The 23,333-nt window shown below is 39.9% G+C and overlaps 1 protein-coding gene and 1 long non-coding RNA gene across 2 annotated transcripts in view; both read left to right on the top strand.

The window, feature by feature from the left end:
* dapk2b (death-associated protein kinase 2b) overlaps window positions 1–16,551 on the top strand; it is a 32,603-nt gene extending 16,052 nt beyond the window's left edge. Inside the window, exons 4-12 of the mRNA XM_057329142.1 lie at window positions 6,146–6,284; window positions 7,799–7,928; window positions 8,105–8,153; window positions 8,261–8,287; window positions 8,764–8,916; window positions 10,080–10,125; window positions 13,834–13,923; window positions 14,734–14,805; window positions 14,953–16,551. Of these exons, the coding sequence (XP_057185125.1) occupies window positions 6,146–6,284; window positions 7,799–7,928; window positions 8,105–8,153; window positions 8,261–8,287; window positions 8,764–8,916; window positions 10,080–10,125; window positions 13,834–13,923; window positions 14,734–14,805; window positions 14,953–15,078 (832 nt within the window). The 3' untranslated portion in view covers window positions 15,079–16,551. The remainder of the gene's footprint in view (window positions 1–6,145; window positions 6,285–7,798; window positions 7,929–8,104; window positions 8,154–8,260; window positions 8,288–8,763; window positions 8,917–10,079; window positions 10,126–13,833; window positions 13,924–14,733; window positions 14,806–14,952) is intronic.
* A 1,798-nt stretch (window positions 16,552–18,349) lies between these two features.
* The window catches only part of LOC130552220 (uncharacterized), a 59,996-nt gene continuing 55,012 nt past the window's right edge, over window positions 18,350–23,333 (top strand). Inside the window, exons 1-2 of the long non-coding RNA XR_008962695.1 lie at window positions 18,350–18,473; window positions 20,754–20,839. This is a non-coding gene — a long non-coding RNA (uncharacterized LOC130552220). The remainder of the gene's footprint in view (window positions 18,474–20,753; window positions 20,840–23,333) is intronic.

Below are 23,333 nucleotides of genomic sequence, written 5' to 3'. Positions count from 1 at the left end.
CCAGTCCACAAGATACTGAAGTGATCTTTGTACTCGACGGGAGTCCAGTATGCGGTGGACTGTATACGCTGGCTGGCCTCCGATCATGCGAGGCGGAGGAGGAGGTCTGCCTGTCGGAGCAAGAGGAGAGAAGACAACAGGTTTTAACAGGGAAACATGAAAGGTGGGATTGATCTTTAAAGATCTGGGTAGGTATAACCGATAGGTAACAGGGTTAACTCTCCTCTCCACTTTGAAGGGACCAATGTAGCGTTGGGCCAGTTTGCGGGACTCGACTCGGAGGGGGAGGTTCCTAGTGGACAGCCAGACGCGTTGTCCTGGACGTAGAGTGGGAGCTGGTCTGCGTTTGCGGTTGGCTTGCCTCTGGTACAGCTGAGAAACTCTGAGGAGCTTGCGGCGGACTTGTAACCACGTCCGACGACAGCGACGGGCGAATAACTGCGCCGAGGGAACTCCAACCTCGATCTCTTGTTCCGGGAACAGTGGGGGAGAGTATCCGAACTGGCACTCGAAGGGGGACTTGCCTGTGGCAGAGCTGCGCAAGGTGTTGTGGGCATATTCCGCCCACATGATGAACGTGGACCAAGAAGAGGGGTTACTGGCCGCCATGCATCTCAGGGTGGTCTCTAGGTCCTGGTTCACCCTCTCTGTCTGACCATTAGACTCAGGATGGAAGCCTGAGGAGAGGCTCACTGACACCCCAAGGAGTTGGCAGAAGGCTCGCCAAAAGCGGGAGGAGAACTGGGGACCCCGATCCGAGACTATGTCCTGTGGGATGCCAAACACTCGGAACACATGGTTAGTCACTAATTCGGCAGTCTGCTTGGCTGTAGGTAATTTGGGTAGGGGGATAAATTTGGCGGCCTTAGAAAACCTGTCGACTATGACCATAATAGTGGTATTACCTCGAGATGGTGGGAGTCCAGTGATAAAATCCATAGATAAGTGGGACCAGGGTCGTCTCGGAATGGATAACGGGTGGAGGAATCCAAGGGGTGCACGGTGGGGAACTTTCCCCTGATTGCATGTGGTGCAAGCCTTCACGAAAGTCTTAGTATCCTCCTTCATACTTGGCCACCAAAATCTCCTTTGGAGAAACTCAAGGGTGCGGTCAGTGCCTGGGTGACAGGTCAAACGAGAGGAGTGACCCCATTGGAGAATCTTGGAACGTACAGACTTCGGAACAAATAGGCGGTTGTTGGGACCTCCTCCCGGATCTGGTTCTTGAGTCTGTGCGCGTCTTACGGCTGATTCCACCTCCCACCTCATAGGAGCCACAACTTTAGACTCGGGGATAATAGGCGTGATAGGACCTTCTTGGTTATTGTTGGCGTAAACTCGAGACAGGGCATCAGGCTTGAGGTTCTTTGAACCAGGACGGTAAGACAGGATGAATTGGAAACGGTTGAAAAAGAGAGACCAGCGTGCCTGGCGGGGGTTGAGTCTCTTGGCTTGTTGGATGTATTCCAAGTTCTTGTGGTCAGTAAGTACTTGGAAAGGATGTCTGGCCCCCTCAAGCCAGTGTCTCCATTCCTCCAGAGCTAATTTAACTGCCAGTAGCTCCTTGTCTCCCACATGGTAATTCCTCTCCGAGGGTGTAAGGCGGCGAGAGAAATAGGCGCATGGGTGAAGCCTGTTGTCCTCACCTCTTTGAGAGAGCACAGCTCCCACTCCTACGTCCGACGCATCCACCTCCACCACGAAAGGCTTGTTAGATACGGGAAGGGTGAGAATGGGTGCGGAGGTGAAAAGACGCTTGAGTTCGTTAAATGCCAGCTCAGCTTCGGAGCTCCACTGGAAGTGCAAGTTCTTCCCCTTGGTGAGGGCTGACAGAGGGGCTGCAACAGAGCTGAAATTGAGGATGAACTTGCGGTAGAAGTTGGCAAAGCCTAAAAACCGCTGTACTGCCTTAACGGAGGTAGGGATAGGCCAGTCTTTAACTGCCAGAACCTTCTGGGAGTCCATCTGAATGTGGCCTGGTCTTATGATGTACCCCAGGAACTGTACTCGGGTAGCATGAAAGTCGCATTTCTCAGGTTTAACATAGAGATGATTCTCCAGAAGGCGGGTGAGGACTCTGCTAACATGCTCGATGTGCTGTGGGAGGGAACTCGAGAAAATCAGGATGTCATCAAGGTAAACGAATACAAACTGATTGAGCATGTCTCTCAAAACGTCGTTAATCAGGGCCTGGAAGACAGCGGGGGCGTTGGTGAGGCCAAAGGGCATGACCCGGTACTCGTAGTGCCCAGTCGGGGTGTTAAAGGCAGTCTTCCACTCATCCCCTTGTTTAATGCGCACAAGGTGGTAAGCGTTACGCAAGTCAAGCTTGGTAAAAATGGAAGATCCTTGGAGTAGCTCGAAGGCTGTGGCCATGAGAGGTAGGGGGTAGCGGTTACGGATGGTGATCTTGTTGAGGGCTCTGTAATCAATACAGGGGCGTAATCCTCCGTCCTTTTTCCCCACAAAGAAAAAACCAGCTCCAGCCGGGGAGGTAGATGGTTGGATGATCCCTGCAGCTAGAGCCTCCTCAATGTAGGTTTTCATTGCCTCACGTTCGGGAGCGGATAAGGAGAATATGCGCCCTCGGGGGGGACATGTGCCTGGCAGTAAATCCACAGCGCAGTCATAAGAACGGTGAGGCGGTAGGGAGGTGGCCCTGCGCTTACTAAATACCTGTTTGAGATAGTGGTAGTGGCTCGGGACTCGGGACAGGTCTAGGAACTCTGGGGACTCGAGAGCAGGATCAGGATTTTCTAGGGTGAGACAGGTAAGACGACATGCGGGACTCCAACAGGAGACAGTGCCCGAGGACCAATCTAGCTGAGGGTTATGCTTGAGAAGCCAAGGATGTCCGAGGATAACTGGGAACTTTGGGGAGTGTATCAGGTGGAACTGTAGCTCTTCCTGGTGTCGCTGGATGGATAGACTTAGCGGGGCGGAAAGATGGGTTATTTTCCCAGAACCCAAGGGCCTACCATCCACAGCAGTAATAGACAGGGGATTGGGAAGATGGTCAGAGGGGATCTTGTGTCCTTCGGCAAGAGAAAGATCCATAAAGTTTCCAGCAGCCCCTGAGTCTACTAAGGCCTTCAGTTGGAGTTTGCGACCACCCCAGGTGAGAGTGACAGGAAGGTACAGCCCTGAATTGGAGGTTGGAGGCATCTGGGTTATTCCCGTTACAGTCCCTCCTTGCCTGTACGGGACCGGGCGTTTCCCGAGAGTTCAGGGCAACCCGAACGAAAATGTCCCAGAAGGCCACAGTATAGGCAACACCGCTCCCTCATACGGCGGTCTCGTTCAGACGAGGAAAGACGGGAACCACCCAGGTTCATGGGTTCAGGAATATCTGGGGACAATGATAATGTCTCTGGTTTACTTGGGGGGGCAATAGGAACGAACACCCGGCGGCTCAGTCTCCTCTCTCTCAAACGGTTATCCAACCGGACTGCAAGGTCAATGAGGGACTCGAGAGTGGTAGACGGCTCACGTGTAACCAGCTCGTCCTGGAGCGCTTCTGAAAGACCATTTTGAAAGCATACCATGAGCGATTCGTCATTCCAGCCACTTCCTGCCGCAATGGTACGGAACTGGATGGCGTACTCTGCAACACTCTGTCCACCCTGTTGAAGAGACAACAGTCGTTTAGACGCCTCTCGGCCACTAATGGGGTGATTGAAGACCCTCCTGAATTCCTTCTCGAAGGCAGTGTAGCTTGCACAAAACGGGCTTTGGGCCTCCCAAACTTCCGTAGCCCAGGCGAGGGCCTTACCAGAGAGAAGAGTGATGAGGTAAGCGATCTTCGCTCTGTCTGAAGGGAAGGATGAGGGTTGTAACTCGAAGCTGAGGGAGCACTGTGTCAGGAACCCACGACAGGCGCTGGGATCTCCAGTGTAGCGCTGAGGAGGAGGTAAGCGTGGCTCAGCAAAGGAGGTGGATGCTTGAAGGTTAGGAACAGAGACAGTGGCGGACGCTGGAGAGGTGGCTTGAGGAAGAGGTAACCGGTCAAAGATCTGGCGGATCGAAGTGGTGATGTCGGCCAACAGTTGTGAGTGTTTTGCATTCAACACTTCCTGTTGGGCTAGCGCCACTTCATGGCGTTGGACTGAGTTCTCATGTTGAGCGATCGTGGGTAGAAGATCGCGGGTGGTGGGCGTCTCTGGGTCCATGAAGTATGGCTTGGTGTTTCTGTCAGCGCCGAGGCTTGAACTCGGGTCTCCGGTGTATGAGACTACTTAACTCCCACAGAGCCACAGGGGAAGTGATGAACCCACCAGAAAGAGACGCACACAAGAGGACTCGGGGTGAATAAGACTCTTCTTTTTAATAAAAAAAAGGTTCCAAAAACAATCCAGTAAACAAAGGTAATCCAATCGGGATGAGAAAGTATATCCAAAAAAATCTTCAATAAGTAAAACAAAAAAAATCCACAAAGTCCAAGGGTTGAAAAAAGAAACAAATCAAAAGAAACTTAAGACTGAAGACATACCAGAAAAAGTTAGTGACTGCTCGAACGGTAGGCTACTGGACTTTAAACACCAAGCACAGGACAGAGAACAAAGGGCAACTTAAATACACTGGGGTGAAATGAGGCACAGGTGAAGACAATGACGCTAATGTGAACAACAGGTGAAACAGTGACCTCTAGTGGCAAAAAACAAGAACCAATAGTCCCAGATCCTGACACACATCTCCAACTTTGTATTGATTGTATTTTCTGTTTAGGGTCCGATAGCATTCTAGTTTACTTTGGTTTTTATTTTCCTTTTCCCAATGATCTAAATATGACTTTTTACTTTCTTTGATCATTAGATTTATTCTGATTTGGTTCTGTTCGGTTGTGCCGGTGTGAAGTTTCAGAGCCAGCTGGCAGAAGGGACTGGCTTTAGGTCTCAGCTCTTGGGTTTTAAGTGCTTCCTATTGAAGTGTGTTAGGAGGACTTGAGTTAAGGTGTGTCCAGAATTTGAGAGAATGTTTTTGGATGTGTATTATCAGGGGGTATCTGCCTAATTCAGCCCTGCATGCATTATTTGGTGTTCTTCTCTGAACTCTTAAAATGTTTTTACAGAATTCAGCATGCAGGGATTCTATGGGGTGTTTATCCCATTTGGAGTAATCTGTCAGACACTGTGGACCCCAAACCTCGCAGCCATATAGAGCTATAGGCATAATCACACTATCAAGGATTTGACACAAGACTGGAACTGAATATGTGTTTGGGTGAATCTGCCTTTGATGGCGTAAAACGCACGCTAGCTTCTCTTTCAGTGCATTCACTGCAGACCAAAACCACCTGACGCGTGATTTTAGGCCGAGATAATGTAGTGTAAAGTGTGTTCTATTGTAGTGTTTCCCAGAGTGAATGTGTATCTGTTATACACATTCACTGTTATCTCTTCCTCTCTTTCTCTCTCTCTTCCTCTGTCTTTTCTCGTTCTCCTCCTCTCTCTCTCTTTCTCTCTCTCTCTCTTCTCTCTCTCTCTCTCTCTCTCTCTCTCTCTCTCTCTCTCTCTCTCTCTTTATTGGTTAGATAGATATTTGCAAAACCCAGTGACAAAAACAAAGGGTGAATAATAATTCTGATCATTTTAGTTTCATTATGTGAACTTCTAACAGTATTTTACCAAATATTTCTACCAAACTTTTAGATAAAATTATTGTTTTTATTTGCAGATCATGAAAACTGGAGAAACAGGTGAAAATAACAGAAAATATGCTGTGTATTTTTTCAGACCTCAAATTCTGCAAAGAAAACAAGTTTATATTCACTTTTAAGCAATACAACAGTAATATTTGTACATGAATTTAGGAAAAGTTCAAAAAATCTTTTTAATGTGATAACCTGGATTTTTCTCTCAGTTTTCATGTGTCTTGTCATGCTGTCAGTCTTTCACATTGCTGTTGGGTGACTTTATGTCCCTCCTGAGGTTTGATTTCGTTGCGATTCAACAGACACTGGACTGGAATGACCACAATACATCTAGAAATGCTGATTAAATGAAAATTTGGAATTGTCTATTATTTTTTCCCCCGTCTGTATACTGTATATACTTTTTTTATTTGTTGGCCATGGTTTGTGTGTACGTTTCTATGTTTGTGTAGTAGACAGGCAACCCACTTCTAACACACGAAACCTTTTTCTCAGAGTATCTGGAGGCGAGCTCTTTGATTTCCTTGCCCAGAAGGAATCACTGAGTGAAGAGGAAGCTACAGAATTCATCAAACAGATCCTTGACGGAGTTCAGTACCTGCACTCCAAGAAAACTGCACATTTTGACCTGAAGGTATTAAACAAGTCTTGTCAAGCTCTCTTTCTCGGGAATGTTTAGAGTACATATACAATACACAGTTCTATAGATCGCTATAAACGGCTTGGTTGTGGAGGCGAGACACAGCTACAATGGTTGCCACGGCAACACTTTAGCTTTTCTACAGCAGCGGTGAAGGAACAATTCGGTCTGTTGCGTGGCAACTCCTGTAACTTTGCATAACAAAATAACCGTATTCTGTTTCGAAGACCTACCATTGTACTAATTCAAAGAAATGCGTAGTCAACCCTGAAATTCCTGTCGTTGTTTCTGCTTAAAGCTTTCAATCTTTGCAAACAAACCTCCTCTGTTAATTTATGGTCTTGCTGAACGTTGTGGTAAACATTGCTCCATCATCGGCCGGCAGGGAACTGAGTTTGGCCCCCACTCACGTGTGTCGTCCCAGCTGGCCCGAGTCCAGACATTCTAACACGGCGAGGTTATCATCGGCACATGATGAGACATGTCACCCACGCTGTTCTCGACGATAATCTCCATCCTGTTTTTCTAAGCGCTGCGTCTCGGCACAACCCTTTAACTCTACAAGCAGAAACGCTCAAAGATATTAGCCTGGCGTAACTCCCTCTCTCACAGCAGTCAACACATGCTGAATGCTTGTCTGCAAAAGATACCATACCTACTCAAATAATTGTTTATAGAAAAAGCTAAGTTAGCTAACTTTAGTGATTTAGGAAGTACCCAGTGACCTTAAAGGGATATGTTACGCAAAAATAAAAATGATTTGAACATTTACTCATTCCAAACCTGTATAACTGTATATATTTTAAAGAACGTTGGTAACCGAACAACTTTACCCATTATCTTCTATTGCATGAAACCACTAAGACATTTCTCAAAATATCTTATTTTGTATTTTACAGAAGAAAGAGTCATATACAAGTTTAGAAATAGGGAAAATAAAGGAGAATAAAGATGTTACTGGTTCAGGTTCACCGTGAAGACCATGCGGGTGTCCACTAGTTAGACAACAGACCAGTCTTTTAAGCAGGAGAATTTCATTTCTATTACTATTCTATAACATTTTATACATTTATTATGTTTTTAAGCATTTCCTTTCAAGTACAGTAGACAAATATTCATATACTTATACATCCTGGAAATGGCACGGTTCCTAAGGGAGCATAGCACGCATCCTCCTCCACACTTGAATTCAGCTGGATGGCTCATATCACCTCTTGTCTATATACAGACATGAGTAGGGGAACATAACAGGTGTGAAGGCCCACGCAACTTCCCTCGGAATTACATTCAGACGCTTCATCAGCATGCAAACAGCTGAGGTTAATGCCGATCGGCCCGACACACACTGAAACATGGCCAACATGATTGTTACGTTAACATAGCGGTCACTTTTATCTACATGTAAACTGACTTCCTCTGATTTCCAGTGTTTTACTTAAAATGTTACTTTGAATGTTTGCGCCTAGGAGGCCGATCATGCTTTTAATAGTACTTTTTGTTTTTTACAGCCTGAGAATATCATGCTGCTGGACAACAATGTCGAAAAGCCCCGAATCAAGCTTATCGACTTCGGTTTGGCGCACAGGATCAAGGACGGAGTGGATTTCAAGGACCTTTTTGGTACCCCAGAATTTGTCGGTGAGTCTGCGGGTGCAAAAAAGTACCCAATGTACAAAGGCAAACGAGTGATTCATATTACCGGAAAGATGCCGATGTGTCAGATGCAGCTGAAAATTGTAACCATCTTTGGACATCTGACATTGTTGTTTGGAATCAAATAGCTGTATAGTCATTCTAATAACGTTTATTCTCAGCTCCAGAGATCGTCAACTACGAGCCGCTGGGATTAGAGGCCGACATGTGGTGAGAACTTTTAATCACATCTTTGTACTTCACATAGTGTACAGCCAGCGTCAGGGCTCGACTGGGGCTTAACCGTGTGCTATCTTTCTCCCTTGCACTTCCTCTAGGAGCATCGGAGTCATCACATACATCCTGTAAGTGTCAATGGAGTCTTACTCTTAGGAATTTGTTTTTGAATTTGATTTATATCCAGACATTTATAGACATTTCGCAGGTTTATTTAGACGTTTGTGTTCATATGCTCACGTAACCCTTGATAAACAGCATAGACCTGCTGACTACTCTGTTACTGCTGTTTGTATTTTTGTTCACATGAACAAAGCACCACTTATTAAAGCACTTAATGTAAATTAAATTGAGTAAATACAGTATATAATAGTATCTTCATTTAATGAATAAATCACTGATTGAATCATTAATCACTAAACAATGAATCATTAATGACGCCTCTTGCTGTCGTGATCATAATTAGGGCACTTAACCGCTGTCTGATGTGTGAGCTCCCGCACACGTGTTTGGGTTCCAGTGTGGGATCAGTTTCAGCTATGTTCATTAACAGGAATGTTCAGCACGCTTGTACGTGCGTCAAATATTCGCCTTTGTTTTTCAGATTAAGTGGGGCATCGCCATTCCTCGGCGACTCCAAGCAGGAAACTCTCGCAAGCATTTCAGCAGTGAACTATGAATTTGACGAGGACTTTTTTGGAAACACAAGCGAGCTGGCCAAAAGTTTTATCAGGCAACTGCTGGTCAAGGATAAGAGGTGAGATGTCCAATCAACGTTTAGACAACATAAAACACAAAGTCTTAATCCGAGGTTAAAATATTAACTCATCACAGCACCAAAATACTTCATTTATTAAAGGAACAGTTCACCCAAAAATGAAAATTCTGTCATTTTGCATTTACATTTTATGCATTTGGCAGACGCTTTTATCCAAAGCCACTTACATAGCATTATATTATACATTCATTTCTAAATATGTGCAATCCCTGGGATTAAACCCATGACCTTGGCGTTGCTAGTGCCATGCTCTAACCACTGAGCTACAGGAAAGCCGCGTCATCATTTGCTCACCCTCACGTTGTTTCAAATCTGTGTAAATGTCTTTGTTCTGATGAACACAGAGAAAGATATTCAGAAGGATGTTTGTGCCCAAACAGTTCTGGGGCACTATTCAATAATGTAGTAGGACAAGGAACTACTATGGTAGTAAAGGGTGCCCCAGAAATGTTTGGTTTCTCACATTCTTTGAAATATCTTCTTATGTGTTTAACAGAACAAAGAAATGTATACAGATTTGAAACAACTTGAGGGTGAGCAAATGATGACAGAATTGAGGTGAACTGTAGCTTTTCAATATGTTAATATGACGATAATGTATGTTAGCCATTGATGAGAGCGTGTCAAATGTCGTTGCTGGCATCTGCTGATTTTCCAGCTTTTACAATATGACAAATGAAGTTTTGCAGAAATTCAGAAGAGTTTCAATGGACACATGACTTTTTAAAGGGAGTTAATAAAAGTTAGTAAGTCTACTTAAATGTAATCTATTTTTTCCTATTCTATGACTCATTTTGGGTCGTGAACCATCTCGACTTTAAGGGTGTTTCGGTGTTAATTCATCACTAACACAAATGTGTTACTTTTTTGTAGGAAAACAAATACAATTTGGCATCCAAAGAATGTCAAGCGTTTTCTTTAGCATGTTTTAGCAGGTCATTTTTACTTCTGTCAACTTAATACGTTTAACATACAGCAAGTCTGTTTTGGGTTGTAGTGACATGTGTCAGAAGTCTTTAGAGCAAGTGTAGATTTGCTCATCTTACCGTATGTGTGAAGTCCCATTTTCTCTGTCTTTCAACTTTTTTTATGTTGTTGTCTTGTGTTTATATTAGTTTGCTTTTGTTTATTCTGTTTTCCAGAAAGAGACTGAAGATAAATGATGCTCTCAATCACCCGTGGATAAAGGTAAAAACTTGACTTGTGTGTTTCATTTGATACGCATGCTTCTAACTGGCGTTAGGCCCGATTCACATTTCGCGTCTAAAACCGCGCGCAAAACACGAGCTGCACTGCGTTCTCCTTTTTTTCCAAAGCGCCTGGACTTTGCGCTCTCCTGGCGTCTGGCGTCGCTATGCAACCATGGGCCACGATAGCCATTGAGACGAGGAGGTATAAACAAAGGATATATGGATTATGTGCACTGAAAATACCTTGCAATAACTCTGCTACTAGATTTAGTTATGCTGTGATCATCTGTGTCTCCATCTTCATTGAGCTTGTCTATATTGGCTGGTTGGGGCACAAAATCATTGAACTTTACTCTGTTGTTGTGGACAGGGTGAACTGACCTCTGACTGGTTGTAGATACACTATTAGTATCAAGTCATATTCTTACAATATTTCATATCACAAAGGACATTTTTAGCTGTTTCTCCTTTAAATATTTGTGGCATAAATTGAGGGTAAGTAAATTAAGTAAGTTTAAAAAAATAGGATTTAAATCATTTTAATTTTGTTATATATCAAAAAATACTGAACAGGTATAAGTTACACCAACCTTTTTGACTCCAAGGCCCCCCCACTGTATTCAACAATATTCAAAGGCCCCCCTTCCGCACACAAAATCTCCACATTTCTACCCAATAAAATATTTCCGAGCTTGATATTAACTGGAAATTTGTTTATTCAATATAAAAATGGACAAATAATCAGAAATATCTTTGTTTTTAGATTAATGTATTTCAATGCTCATTTTGTCTCATTTTAAATTATTTGTCATCCTGTTGAGAACCACTAATTTACACCCATAGTTTTTAACCAGCATTTAGTACTTGGAGAGATTTTGGACACAAAATACAACTTACAGACGTAATTCATATTTTCATCAAATTCCAGGATTTTTTCTTAAACTTTAAATTACATTGACTTTTTACAAATAAATTGCATAACAAAAAAATGTGTGTAACCTTAAAACAACCACTATAAAACATTCACTTTTACCATGTTTGTGGGGTATGGACATGAATCTTTCTCATGAACTACTAGATGTACGTATGCATGCAAGTCCTCATCATGAATGCCGTTGCGTGTTTGGAGTATACAGTAACTTCTAATCGATGAATAGACTGAAGAGAAGACCAAGGGTGAGTTGTGCTGTGCCATCTGACCTGAGATCTACATTAACACCACTTCCTCCTCCCTGCCTGGGCCTTATGCGCATGAGTTGAGTACTTCAATGCAAAAGCTTCCTGGCCTCTTACTTATTCTTCCTCCCAATCTCTCTCTGCAAAGTCCCGTGAATATGCGGAGGATATCGCCGCCGCCCTAGAGGCGCAGAAGAGGGAGGAATCAGGACAGCTGAAGACCAAGAGGCTAAGAGAGTACACCATTCAGTCCCACTCCAGCATGCCACCCAACAACACATACATTAACTTTGAGCGCTTCGCCAGCGTGGTGCAGGACATTACTCTAGTGGAGATGGGTATTGAGGACGTGGTCCAGAAGCGTGAATGTCTTCAGGGGGACGTCGAGGCTCTTTTGTCCATCTACAGTGAGAAAGAAGCCTGGTACAAAGAGGAAAGCGAGAGCATACGGCAGGAACTGTCACAGGTGCGCTATGAGTTTCGTAAGGCGGAGGCCTTGAGAAGAAGCCTCAGGGATGATCTGAGGAGGACTGACGCCAGCTTGACCAGCATAAGCAGACGCTACCTGATGACAGAAGAACATCTGAGTTCTCTCAGACAGCAGCTGAATGCAGAACTTCACTGGACGCAGGAGGTTATGGAGTCATTGAATGGAGACGCTGGGAATGAGGTTGGGTTCAGTCTCAACACTGAACAATGAGGTGAGGCTTGAGGCTCTAAAGGAGTTGCTGAGCAGGGACCGTCCTGAACCACATCCAGACTTTTTAAAGTCTGACTAATGGAGATGGGACTGAAGTTGCAATACAGTACACTGGGAGTAAGAGCAATGCATGCTGGTTAGTCAAGTGCAACTAGGGACTGGAGAATGAGTCAAATGTTATGGTTCATGCACCCTGAATTTTAGGAGAAAGGCATTTCATTTTAGAGTTTTGTTTTGCTTGGCTGCAGCACAAAGATAAACATTGTAGTAGACCACAGAAATAGATTTTTTAATCAGTATTTATGTCTTTTTAGTAAAAACTAAACGCGCTTAAAAGATACATTTATTTAAAATTGTTCTTAGATTCAAAAAGTGTCTTTTTTATGAACATAAATTAACCAAATTCAATGAGGTTTATGTTTAAAACAACAATAAAAACAAAATGGAGGAAAGAAAAATGTAGAGTAAGAAAAAAAATGTATTCACAGTTTATCATCTGAAAAAAAAGGTTTTGTTGACTTGCACATTTATCTACTTTTTAGGATGTTTAGACTTTTGTACTTATTAAAAATTGTAATATTAAAATGATTACATTATTAATATATGACTTTTATTTTGTACTTAGTTGTTTTATGAATTTAAGATATCTTTACATTACAAAGTTTATAGAAGAACTGACCAGTTAATTCTGTATTTAATTTAGCATTAAAGACTGTAAAATGTTCGAGAACTTAATTCAATTTCTGTATATTTCCTACCTGACATGATAGCTCTCAGTTATACTGTACTTTAATGTTGAGCGGCTATAATTAATGTTAAAATAAAGAAAGAAATAATCAATTTAATGAAGACATCAGTTGCAGTGCTAATATAAGAATGTTGGCTTTCATTCATAAAATGATGTTGTTAAAAAAATCTGTTGTTTCTACATTAATTTAAAGATTAAATGTGAAATTATTAGAATGTAAAAGTATATTTAAAAACATTAATGTTACATTCCATAAATCGTGATTAATCACAGAAAAAATGTGTATTAGCACTAAATATAATTTATTTATGTTAAAATGTATGCCTGACGAAGATCTTTATTGATCGAAACATTGCTTTCTTAAATAAAATAAAATAACGTTTAAATGAACTTTTAAATAAAGGAAAGTAAAAGTATTTACTTTTATTTAAAATGAGACTTTTTGGGAATTTTATTTATGCAAATGTAATGTATGATGCAGACACTTTCATAAAATCATATTTGTGATAAAAAAATAAAAATATTTTCAGCCAACATACTTGACGCAAACAGTGATGCTGTGTCTGTCTACACTTTGATAAAGCACTGCAATGATAATTATATACCTCACGCTTATCATTAGTGTGCAGCTGGCTGTGGTGCATTGTGGGATTGATGGAGATAACGTGTACTCTGTCCTTGAGGAGGTGCTGCTGTATTTGTTGGGAATCATGCTTGAGGTTAAGGGATAAGAACAATCCCATCACTCTAAATACATGAAACATACAGTTGTCAGCTCTTTTGCTTTGAAACCACCCAGAACGCACTAGTGACACACTAACAACTACTCTGAACACCTCAGCAACCACATAGCAATGTCCTGCCAATCATCCACAAGACTCTGGTATCATGGCAGTTTTGCACAAAGCGGCTCTGAATCTTGTATTTATGTATGTACTGTACGCAATGTGATGGCTTTTTCTAAGATGCCAGATGGTTGAATGTTAATCTCTTCCAGATACCACCTCTCATCTCACTGGTTATTTCACAATTAGTCATTGCCAGGGTTTTAATCAAACTGGTTTTGGTTATTTTTCCATTAGCCTTTAAATCCAAGACAAGCCTTGGTGCGACGACAATCTGTGGTCAACATTGAGAACTTCAGGAAACAGTACGCCCGGAGAAGGTGGCAGGTAAGAGTTTACTGTATCTATGAATATGAATAAATGTTATTTCATTATATAGCAAAAAATACTCAACCACCAATGGTTGGGTAAACCTACCAACTTACCAATGGTTGGGTAAAATCGACTGACCCAACCATTGGGTTATAAATCTTAGTTAGCCTTTTTTTAAGTTTATAAAACAGGGGCATTTATTTTATTACATTTATTTTAATTCATAGATAACAATTTGGGAAAATTTACGTAGTAATTGCTAAAATGGCTTAAAATGTGAACCATTATTTGCTTTCTATATATAAATATATGCTATGTATAAACAATTTTAAAGCAACTACATAAACAAACATTACTGCGCATGCACGCTTTTGTGGCCCAAACTTAACTTCCGGTACACAGTCGCAAAGAATAGAGTCCCTGTAGATTATATTTGATAACAAGGAAAAGAAATAACAAGTAAATTACATTGGCTAGCAAGTGTTTATAGCCAGTATTATTTTGGTTACTTGGCTAAACTTAAATGCGACAAAGTTACACGACCCATTCAACAAATTATTTATTTAATACATTTATTATACAATCAGTTATAATATAAATTAATATGAATAGAAAGTAAATAAAATATAAATAGTTATTAGCCACTAGCCAGACCGATCAACAAACACAGACCGGAAGTTAACTTTAAGCCAGGCATGCGTGTCCGATGAAACAGTCTAGATACTTTTGCGACAAATTTTGTCTTATAAATATGAATATGCATTAACGTTTTAGCACCTACTTCAGTCCTCTACTTCAGTTAACTTGAAACTCTTGCATCTCTAGTTTTCTTTCAGAATCGTAGCCCTTTGCAACCACTTGACACGCATGATGAAAAAAAAACCTCCCAAACCACAGGTAATAGGACTTTTAATAACAGTACTCCACCCTTCCACCTTAAAGGTTTCCATGAAGATAGTTGTGTATTGGTTTAGCTCTAGTTGCTCCAGCAGCTAGAGATCCTCTGTCCCGCAACCCTCTCAATATCTTTGTCGATGATCACAGGACAAACCCAAAATGGGCTACGTAGGCCGTGCGGTGGCCATGTTTGAGAGAGAGTGTGAGAGCGATCAAGAGGAGGAAGTGATGCTGAGGAGACCCACAACCAGAAAGAGGAGTAGCACTTCCTGAAACCTCACTCTTCATTACACATCTACACAGCACAAGCGTCACAGCTGCTGGTTTCCAGGAGAATCAGTGGCACGTGTGCCTTTGTTGCACACATTTTACATAGTTTAAAAGGGCAATCGGTAATATGAACGTTGCTTGTTTACTTTCCTAGAGAGGATTATGTGAGTAAGTCACGTCTGAAAACGTGCAACAAGTGCAATTGTGCCACATATAGAGAAAAATATTTTTAATGTTGGCTGCTTGTTTGTGTATTCGTGTACATAATGGCTCTGGGGAGAGTTTACTGGCTATATTTTACCTGTACAATGTTGTATTATGTATCAGAGAAATACAACTTTGCCACTTTGCCTTCAATCTTCACAAAATGCGGTCATAACCAGTGGCTGTTGTCTTAATGTGTGCCATAACATTTTGCATTCCTATACTGCAACTTATTCAAAAGTCTGTAGAGCGGGTGCAGGATAGATATGTCCAACTTAATTCTTAAAGTGTATTATATATAATGTTAGTCGTTTTCATAAATCTTGATAATAGGATATTTGATAATAGCTCAATTATTAAGTCTGTATCAACAAAGACTTGTTCACTTTACGTTTATAAAACAATAATGACGGGGATTACGATGTCCTTCATTTCGAGTGCAAAAGTGTTATTGAAATCTGGGCAGTAATAGTGCTATTGTACTTCATGGCATGTTTAAGGCAGCACAAAGTATATCACCATCATTTTATAATAAGTTTTTGATTTTTCTTGAATATTTTTCATTTAAGTTACAGGTATTTGAAGTATTACAATTACAAGTTTAAATTCACTTAACAGTAAAGATACTTTAGTACAGTGACTAATTTACAGTATCATATGCAGATTGTTTTTGTTGTATAGTGCCTCACACCACAATGTGATTTGAATTGTGTTGGTATGAACTCTGATAAGCATACAAAGAAAAATACACAAAAACGTGTCATTGGCCATAATCTGTGGCATGTGCGCTACAGACGTGACCATCAGGAAAATAAGATGTTTTGTTTTGAATGGGTTTTGTGATGGGTTGTAATTCTTTGTGTAAGGTTCTCAGAGGGGTGGACATTTTCTCACATCAATTTATTTTGTGAAAAGAAAAGGAATGTACACAGTTTAATATTAACAATGCATATTTGAACAAGCGCATTTAAGTGTTGTTGTTTACTTGTATAAACAGAATTAAGCCTATCGCATGTTTATATCCACCTGTATTTCATTACTTACATCACATGATTGAATGAGTGACGATAGAAGACTACAATATTGTTTACAAATATATTCTGCCACATTTTCTGAAATGGAAAATCATTGTAAAGTGCGCCTCAAGATCCATCACGTCTGTTCATTTTAAGACTAGATGTAAGGACACTTGTGTTGTTCTTAACCAAAGTAAACTCAAAGTTTACTGGAGTTGCCCCTTTTGTACAAAAAGTAATAAATGATCAATATATTTATTGCATTGCTTGTTTTTGTCATTTATAATCTACTGATAAGGTCATGCAAATAATTTAATTCTTTGTTTAACGACTAAAGATCTTGATCTTGTTATTTATATATTAGTTTGTAATCAAATCTTTTTGACACAAATAAGAATATTGTGCCACCCTGCCTAGCCAGTCATTCAGTTTCACAACAGCTGTGTGGTAATTTCAGAGAAAACTTGACCTGGACTGAATATACTGCCATTAGATAAGTAGGCCATTGGCACTGGGAAAGATGTCGGTGTAAGAATGAAACAGTTTTTTTCTGTTTAAATCGGTCTTCCAAATCTTGTGTTAACACGAACATTGAACATAGACATTGAACGTAAATATCAACGCTATAGTCAACATTTAATGGCATGTTACAGGTTTGATTGTCAGGAAACATCCAAGTTGATTTGGATGATGTCTTCCAAATATAAATGTAAAGGTTATGTGATTAATAACTGAAAATGGGAAACTATAGGAAATATTTGCTTAGTCTTAATAATGAGATAAACATCGCCAAAGGTGTGTGCAGTATAACTTGTTGTGTTCCAGACAATTGCCCTACCTCAGTAATCCGTTTATCCTGTTCTTTTTAGTCATTTATCCTACTATTCAAGCAGTTCATTTCTTACAAAGCAGGCCTATTTATTTACACAGAGTTTTTGATAATAATGCTAAAGGATGCAAAAACAAAATATTTAAGGAGTTTGTCTCCATTCTGAAATGTTACTTTCTCTTAAACTCTGAGCTCATTCAGATCAGGCTCTGTGTCCCTATATATTTAAGACGTCATTAACAAAAACTTAACTGACAGCAAGACAGATTTGACAAGCGCCAGTGTTGCAAATTGTGTAGACTGAAACGTTGCCTCTAAGCTAAATTGCCGTATCGTGTGGTATTAGAGGTGTGTTCCTAAAACAACACGAGACCTTGTTTACACAAAAACCTGAAACACAACCATTACTTTTATGTGACAAGACAAGCCCACTATATTTACCTGCGGGGGACTTTAAAGTGTCAAAGCTATGATGAGTTCGTAAATCAAATAATTCCAGCTAAGATTAATAAAAAGAAAATGAATTGAAACTAATGGGGCAAAGAAAGCATATAGGATCATTATTCGTATTTTACATTTTAGCTCTGAGCGAACATGCGAGTTAGAAACGGAAATGAATAGAGCTTTCTCATACGTAGCACCTAAACTCTGGAATAGCCTTCCCGATACTATTCGAGGGTCAGACACACTCTCCCAATTTAAATCTAGATTAAAGACACATCTTTTCAGCCAAGCTTTCACTTAATGCATAATATGCTAAATAAACCACCGGGAGACTGCATTTAGGCTATTAGATATCATTTACTTGCTTGTTCTATAAACACCATGCACCTTTTTTGTGTTTTTCTTATTTTCTCACGTAAAGCGGCTTTGGAACAATGCACATTGTGAAAAGCGCTATATAAATAAAATTGAATTGAATTAAATAAGTAGCATTTCTATGATAAGTGTGAAGAGAGCGACATCTAGTGGGTTGACAGGGCATGTCCAACATTGGGCACACATTAGACCAAAGTGTCGTTTAAAGATCACACATGACATATTTGCTCTTAAAAAAAACATTTTTTTCTTGTAGACTTTGCATTTTGACATTTTGTTGAATAGTAAAATAAAACCGATGAGACAGAAACCCTTCCGGTTTACTGGGATTTTGTCTGAAACGATAATAAATGTGTCCATCTGCTGGACGAAATCGGTAGCGCGTCATTATGAAAACACACATTTTGTTCTGCAAGCACGCGACACGCTGAATTTCAGAGGTTCAATAGACTCAAGATACAAAACTGTTCACCGAGTTGAGCTTCTATAACCATCTTTTCGTCGTCTCTGCAAGCAACATTACTGCACAGGTAATTTAAAACGAGCAAACTGTTTAAAATGAACCCGTAAATAGAAGCTAATTCTGATGTAATGCACTCAATGGATGGAGTGCTGCCTACGTATTTCAGGTAAAATCTCAGGGGGCGGGAAAGCTTCCGGGTTGTATTCACCCATAGCAAATGTGCTTTACCAGCGCTCGTTTTGGGGGGAATTAACGTGTAATATAGATAAGTGAAATACATCGTATTGTTAAAATACTACATATTAAACATGTAACGGTGCTATAATACAAAACTTTAATTTAGTCATGACCTGCAGCGTTTAAATACACACGTGACTGTGGTTCCGTCAGGCATGGCTGTGTCGTTTTAAGAAGCTTCACAGAGATTTAATAATGTTCCGAGCATGGATTTACATTATTACAAGTAAGGATTTAAACCTTAACTGGTACTACAGTTTGTTGTCATCACGTTAAGAGTGCAGATGTGATTGAGCCACAGCACGTCAGCTACTGAAGATCAAATGGTCTATTGGTGAAAACGCTAGCGTTAGCTAATGCTAAAGAATAAACGTAACACTGTGGATACATACATTTGGTTTTATTTGTACAAATTGTAATGTAAATAAAAATAATGTAAATATATACTTCGACATTAATGTACTGTACATATTTGTTTCTGTACGTAATATGCATTATGTGCTTGTGCAGTCATCCATATCTTAGTTCTTAGTGTGTACTTTTTGTGTGTAACTATTTATTTATGTATTAATGTAAGCTTGTGTATAATAACTGATACAGAAAAATTGTCTGGTAAAATGCAAATACAAAAACTATTAAATACGTCAAACAAATGCTTTTGATTTAAATAAGGTTTCATATTGGAATATTGTAAAGTAAAATATTTCAAATGATTAAAATGAATGGACTATATGAAATTCTCACAATACACAGTAAAAATGCTCACTACTATTTCAAAAGATGTCCCTGTGCTTCTCATGTTATCCCGGCTCTTAAGCATTTCTCATATTTCTTGTGGTTAACAGTACTACTTTGTCTGTGATCTTTGGAAAACTTCACAAAATTATTAAAACAATAAATTGAAGCTTTAGGTCACAGCTAGCCTTTGGTGTGTCCTGCTCCTAAATTTTGTGTCTTCTCTGACTTCATCATAATTCTGAAACATGTCGTCCTCTCCCTGATCTCCTGTCATCTGATTCTGACTGGGAGCTGAGAAAATACATATAGCCTAGTATTAATGATTTGAAAATCACACTCGTAACATAACAATGAGGCAAGTGAGAACGTTAAAATTTATTTTAAAAAATCAATGTCATCAACTTGAGGTGAATTGTGTAACACAACAAATTAAAAACCGATTCAGTATTTAAACAATATACCTTTTATGAGCCAAGCGATGTCTGTTTCTTTACAGCAAACCTGCATATTAGAGCCATATGACAGATGTGTCTTACCGGGAACTGTGTTATTGATATCTGGTCAGATTCATACAAATTTGTTGTTTAAAGGTAAAGGTATTTAAGGGCTGAAAATCTTTGATAAACTCCGTGTAAAGATGATGCCATTCAGTGTTATCCAGCCTTAACGTTACGTGTTACATGCTAAGAGCAATAGCATCCAAGCTGTCCATGTGTTTTTAAACGTAGTTTGAAGTACTTCTCCATTTTAATTGACAGGGGGGCAGCTGACAGTCTCACAATGTCTCACAACAGTCTCACAATGCTGACGAATATCGTTTATTGTAATCCGGCTAATTTTGCGCAAGCAGCGAGTACAAATATGAATCTTCTCCTCTGTCATGTTCACACATGACACACATCACACAAGTGTCAAAATAGAGAACAATCGTATTAATATATTATACGTTTTTGATGAGATCAGAAATGAATGTTATATGCATAAGGGATTTTTGGGAAACGCATGAAGCTCCAGATCGTGAAACTGGGCCGCACACCCTGTGCACTCCTTCTTTTGGAGCATCAGAGTGCCATCTGGACGTGGGCAGCGTGTTAGTGAGCAACTGTTACATTTGGATGGCATTGAAAGCCCACCAATGTACTGTTCTGTCAGTTCCTAGAAATGCTAAAGAACAAACTACGTAGTAAGAATCAATTGTTATCAGAAACTGCTATGTGCCAGCATAGGCTTTAGGTTTTATGGTAGGCTACACACTACCTATTTTGGCTGGACAATATATGCACTTATTGTCTTTTAATTGTCAAAATAAATGTTTAATTTCAGCAATTTTGTGTTTTGCACATCATTTAATTATTCTTAAACGCCATTCCAGCATCTACGGCTATTCATGGCGATGTTTTGCACATCCTGTTGGCCCAGGATACACTGTTGTCTCAGGCATTGAAAACCCCATTTCAGGTGAGCACTATCAAATTCTATGAGTGTGCAATACTACAGTGCGTCTGACGGAAGACTTGTGTTACTTTGCTGATTTGTGTCTTTGAAAACAAGGCTGAAGTCTCAAAATCTAACTTTGAGATCAAACTCGATGTGTCACTATGATTTCAATCTTTGACATGGCCTTGCTCAGTTAATATTAAAGATATCAAGATTACATTTTTACAGAATATTCTTCATATATTCTATTCTATGCGGGATTTAATGTAGAAAACAGTAAATCACAAAAAAAGACTTCAGCTGGGTTTTCACAGACCGGGTCACATTTAGGCAGATGTGTAAAGAGTACCTGAAAACCATACTTGGTTTTAGTATACAGATACCTTGCATTGAAAGTTCCATCATCACAAGTTAAAAGTCATGAATTCCAATTCGAATAATTTTAATTTGACATTTGATGGTGGGCGTCAACTGACTAGTTTTTGAATGTAAAATTTGATCATCCTAACCCCTCCTCATGAGATTTAATAGTAGATATAATTTGTGAATGCTTGATTTCTGCTTATTGTGTGTGTGTGTGTGTGTGTGAGAGAGAGAGAGATCATTACGTTACATTGGGCTCTGCTCAAATGGCAGTACTGAGTATATAAGTTCCCATAGGAACCTCTCCATTATTCATTTAGGACTCACGTGTGCCCTGTATTCTTGGAACGCGTCTGTTCTGTCACCATGTTCCCTATAGCTGTTAATGCTGTGGGTGAGACCACATGTGTTTGTCCTTGCAACAGGTCTAGGATCTGGTTTGTTGCATTTTGTTAAACCAGTTAAAGCAGGATTTAGGATAGGGGAGGTTGGTCTAATATTAGCCCTTAAACAACAAATTCAATTGTATTGATAAACAGTCACGCACCCCTGAAGATTTGTCCAGGAGGTCAGTCTCGGGACAAGGCTCTTTCCTTTCATCTCTGTAAGAGATGAGATGACATTATTGACCCAGTCAAAAGGTGATTAATTGGTTTCTCAATAGCATTGATTCAGAGTTCTTGCTCTGCCAGAAATGGGGCAGAAATTGTATCTAGGGCATTTGATCTCTGGGGGACATCATGACTTTTGCCTTTATCTGGGTTAAAAGTAGGGCTGTGTATTGGCAAGTGCCTCCCGATACGATACATATCACGATAGATGGGTCACGATACAATATATTGCTATGTATTTCGATACGATACACATTTGCGATATATTGCAATACTTTAAATAGAAAATGTAAAAAATAGAGCTAGAAATACAACATGCTGTGCACCCACGAGGGGTTTCTGTAAGGATAAGTGTAAAAACATCCCTTACCTCTGCAGAGTGGCCATGATGTGCGATGCATGGACCTTTAGATCAGAGGTTTGGGTTCTCAAACTGTGGATTGCGCCCCTCAAGTGGGTAGCACAGGGGAATAAGGTGGCTCACGCAAGTCACTTGGCTGTTGTGGTGCATTACAGTTAAAACACTGAACATGGGCAGTGTAAAACCCCTGGTTCATCCGTGCTGTAAATGCGCTGGTGTCACATCCGTGAAAGCACAATAAATGTCATTGTTACTTTTCTTAATAAACTTTTTGTCTAATGCACTGCAGTAGCCAAGTGACTTGTGTCATGACTTGCGAAGCCTACAAACAGCATTATTTTATATAACTCATTACTCCATGACTTATTTTGAAAACCAAAGCACACCCACACATCAGCTCGGAGAGCTCCAAGCGTTCTTATATTTTTCGCCATGCTCGCTTCCACTTACTTTTGGCCGTATGTATATGACATGATTTAAAAAATATATATCGATAGTAGAGGTATCACTATCGATACACTATCGAAAAAAAAAATATTGCGATAGTTACATGTATCGATATTTTTGCACAGCCCTAGTTAAAAGTATGGCTGTGAATCTTTGGCTGGAGTGGGAAAGACACCAAAACGCTCGTTGTAAACAGTGGGCAATTTCAGCAAAATTACAACTTCAAATTCTTTTATTTAAGATTATAAGAGATTGAAACAAATAAAGATAATTCTATTTTTTGGGCACGTTTTGTTGCTTGTGTGTTTTGTTATTTGGTCTCAAGTGACATTTGGGACTTTGAACAGATTTAGAATCCATAAAACAATCAAAAACAAATTTCAAAGGACAAAATTTTAAAAAGAATCACGTAAAAGCATAATTATTTCCTGAACTTCAAATGTAGAATGCTTTGAAATGAAGCTGTATTTAAAGGGCCTTACAGTATAATAATTTTGGTCTTTCTCCAAAAACAAGATTTTCATTCATGGATCTTCTTTAATAATCTTTACATTGTCTATGCCCTTCAGTAGATCCCAGTATAAACACATTGGCATCACCTCTAAATTACATTTATTTTTTAAATATCCTTGCTGCCCTTCCAAAACCTTGGATGTCCAAATTCACTGTTTTTCAGTAAATGGAAAAAACACTGTACTTTTTAAACAATTATATACTGTGTTGTCAAAGTTGA

Source organism: Triplophysa rosa, linkage group LG3 (assembly GCF_024868665.1).
Source record: "Triplophysa rosa linkage group LG3, Trosa_1v2, whole genome shotgun sequence".
In the NCBI taxonomy this organism is placed as follows: Eukaryota; Metazoa; Chordata; class Actinopteri; order Cypriniformes; family Nemacheilidae; genus Triplophysa; species Triplophysa rosa.
The sequence above is the reverse complement of the archived record's forward strand: the minus strand, read 5'-3'. Positions and strand labels throughout refer to the sequence as shown.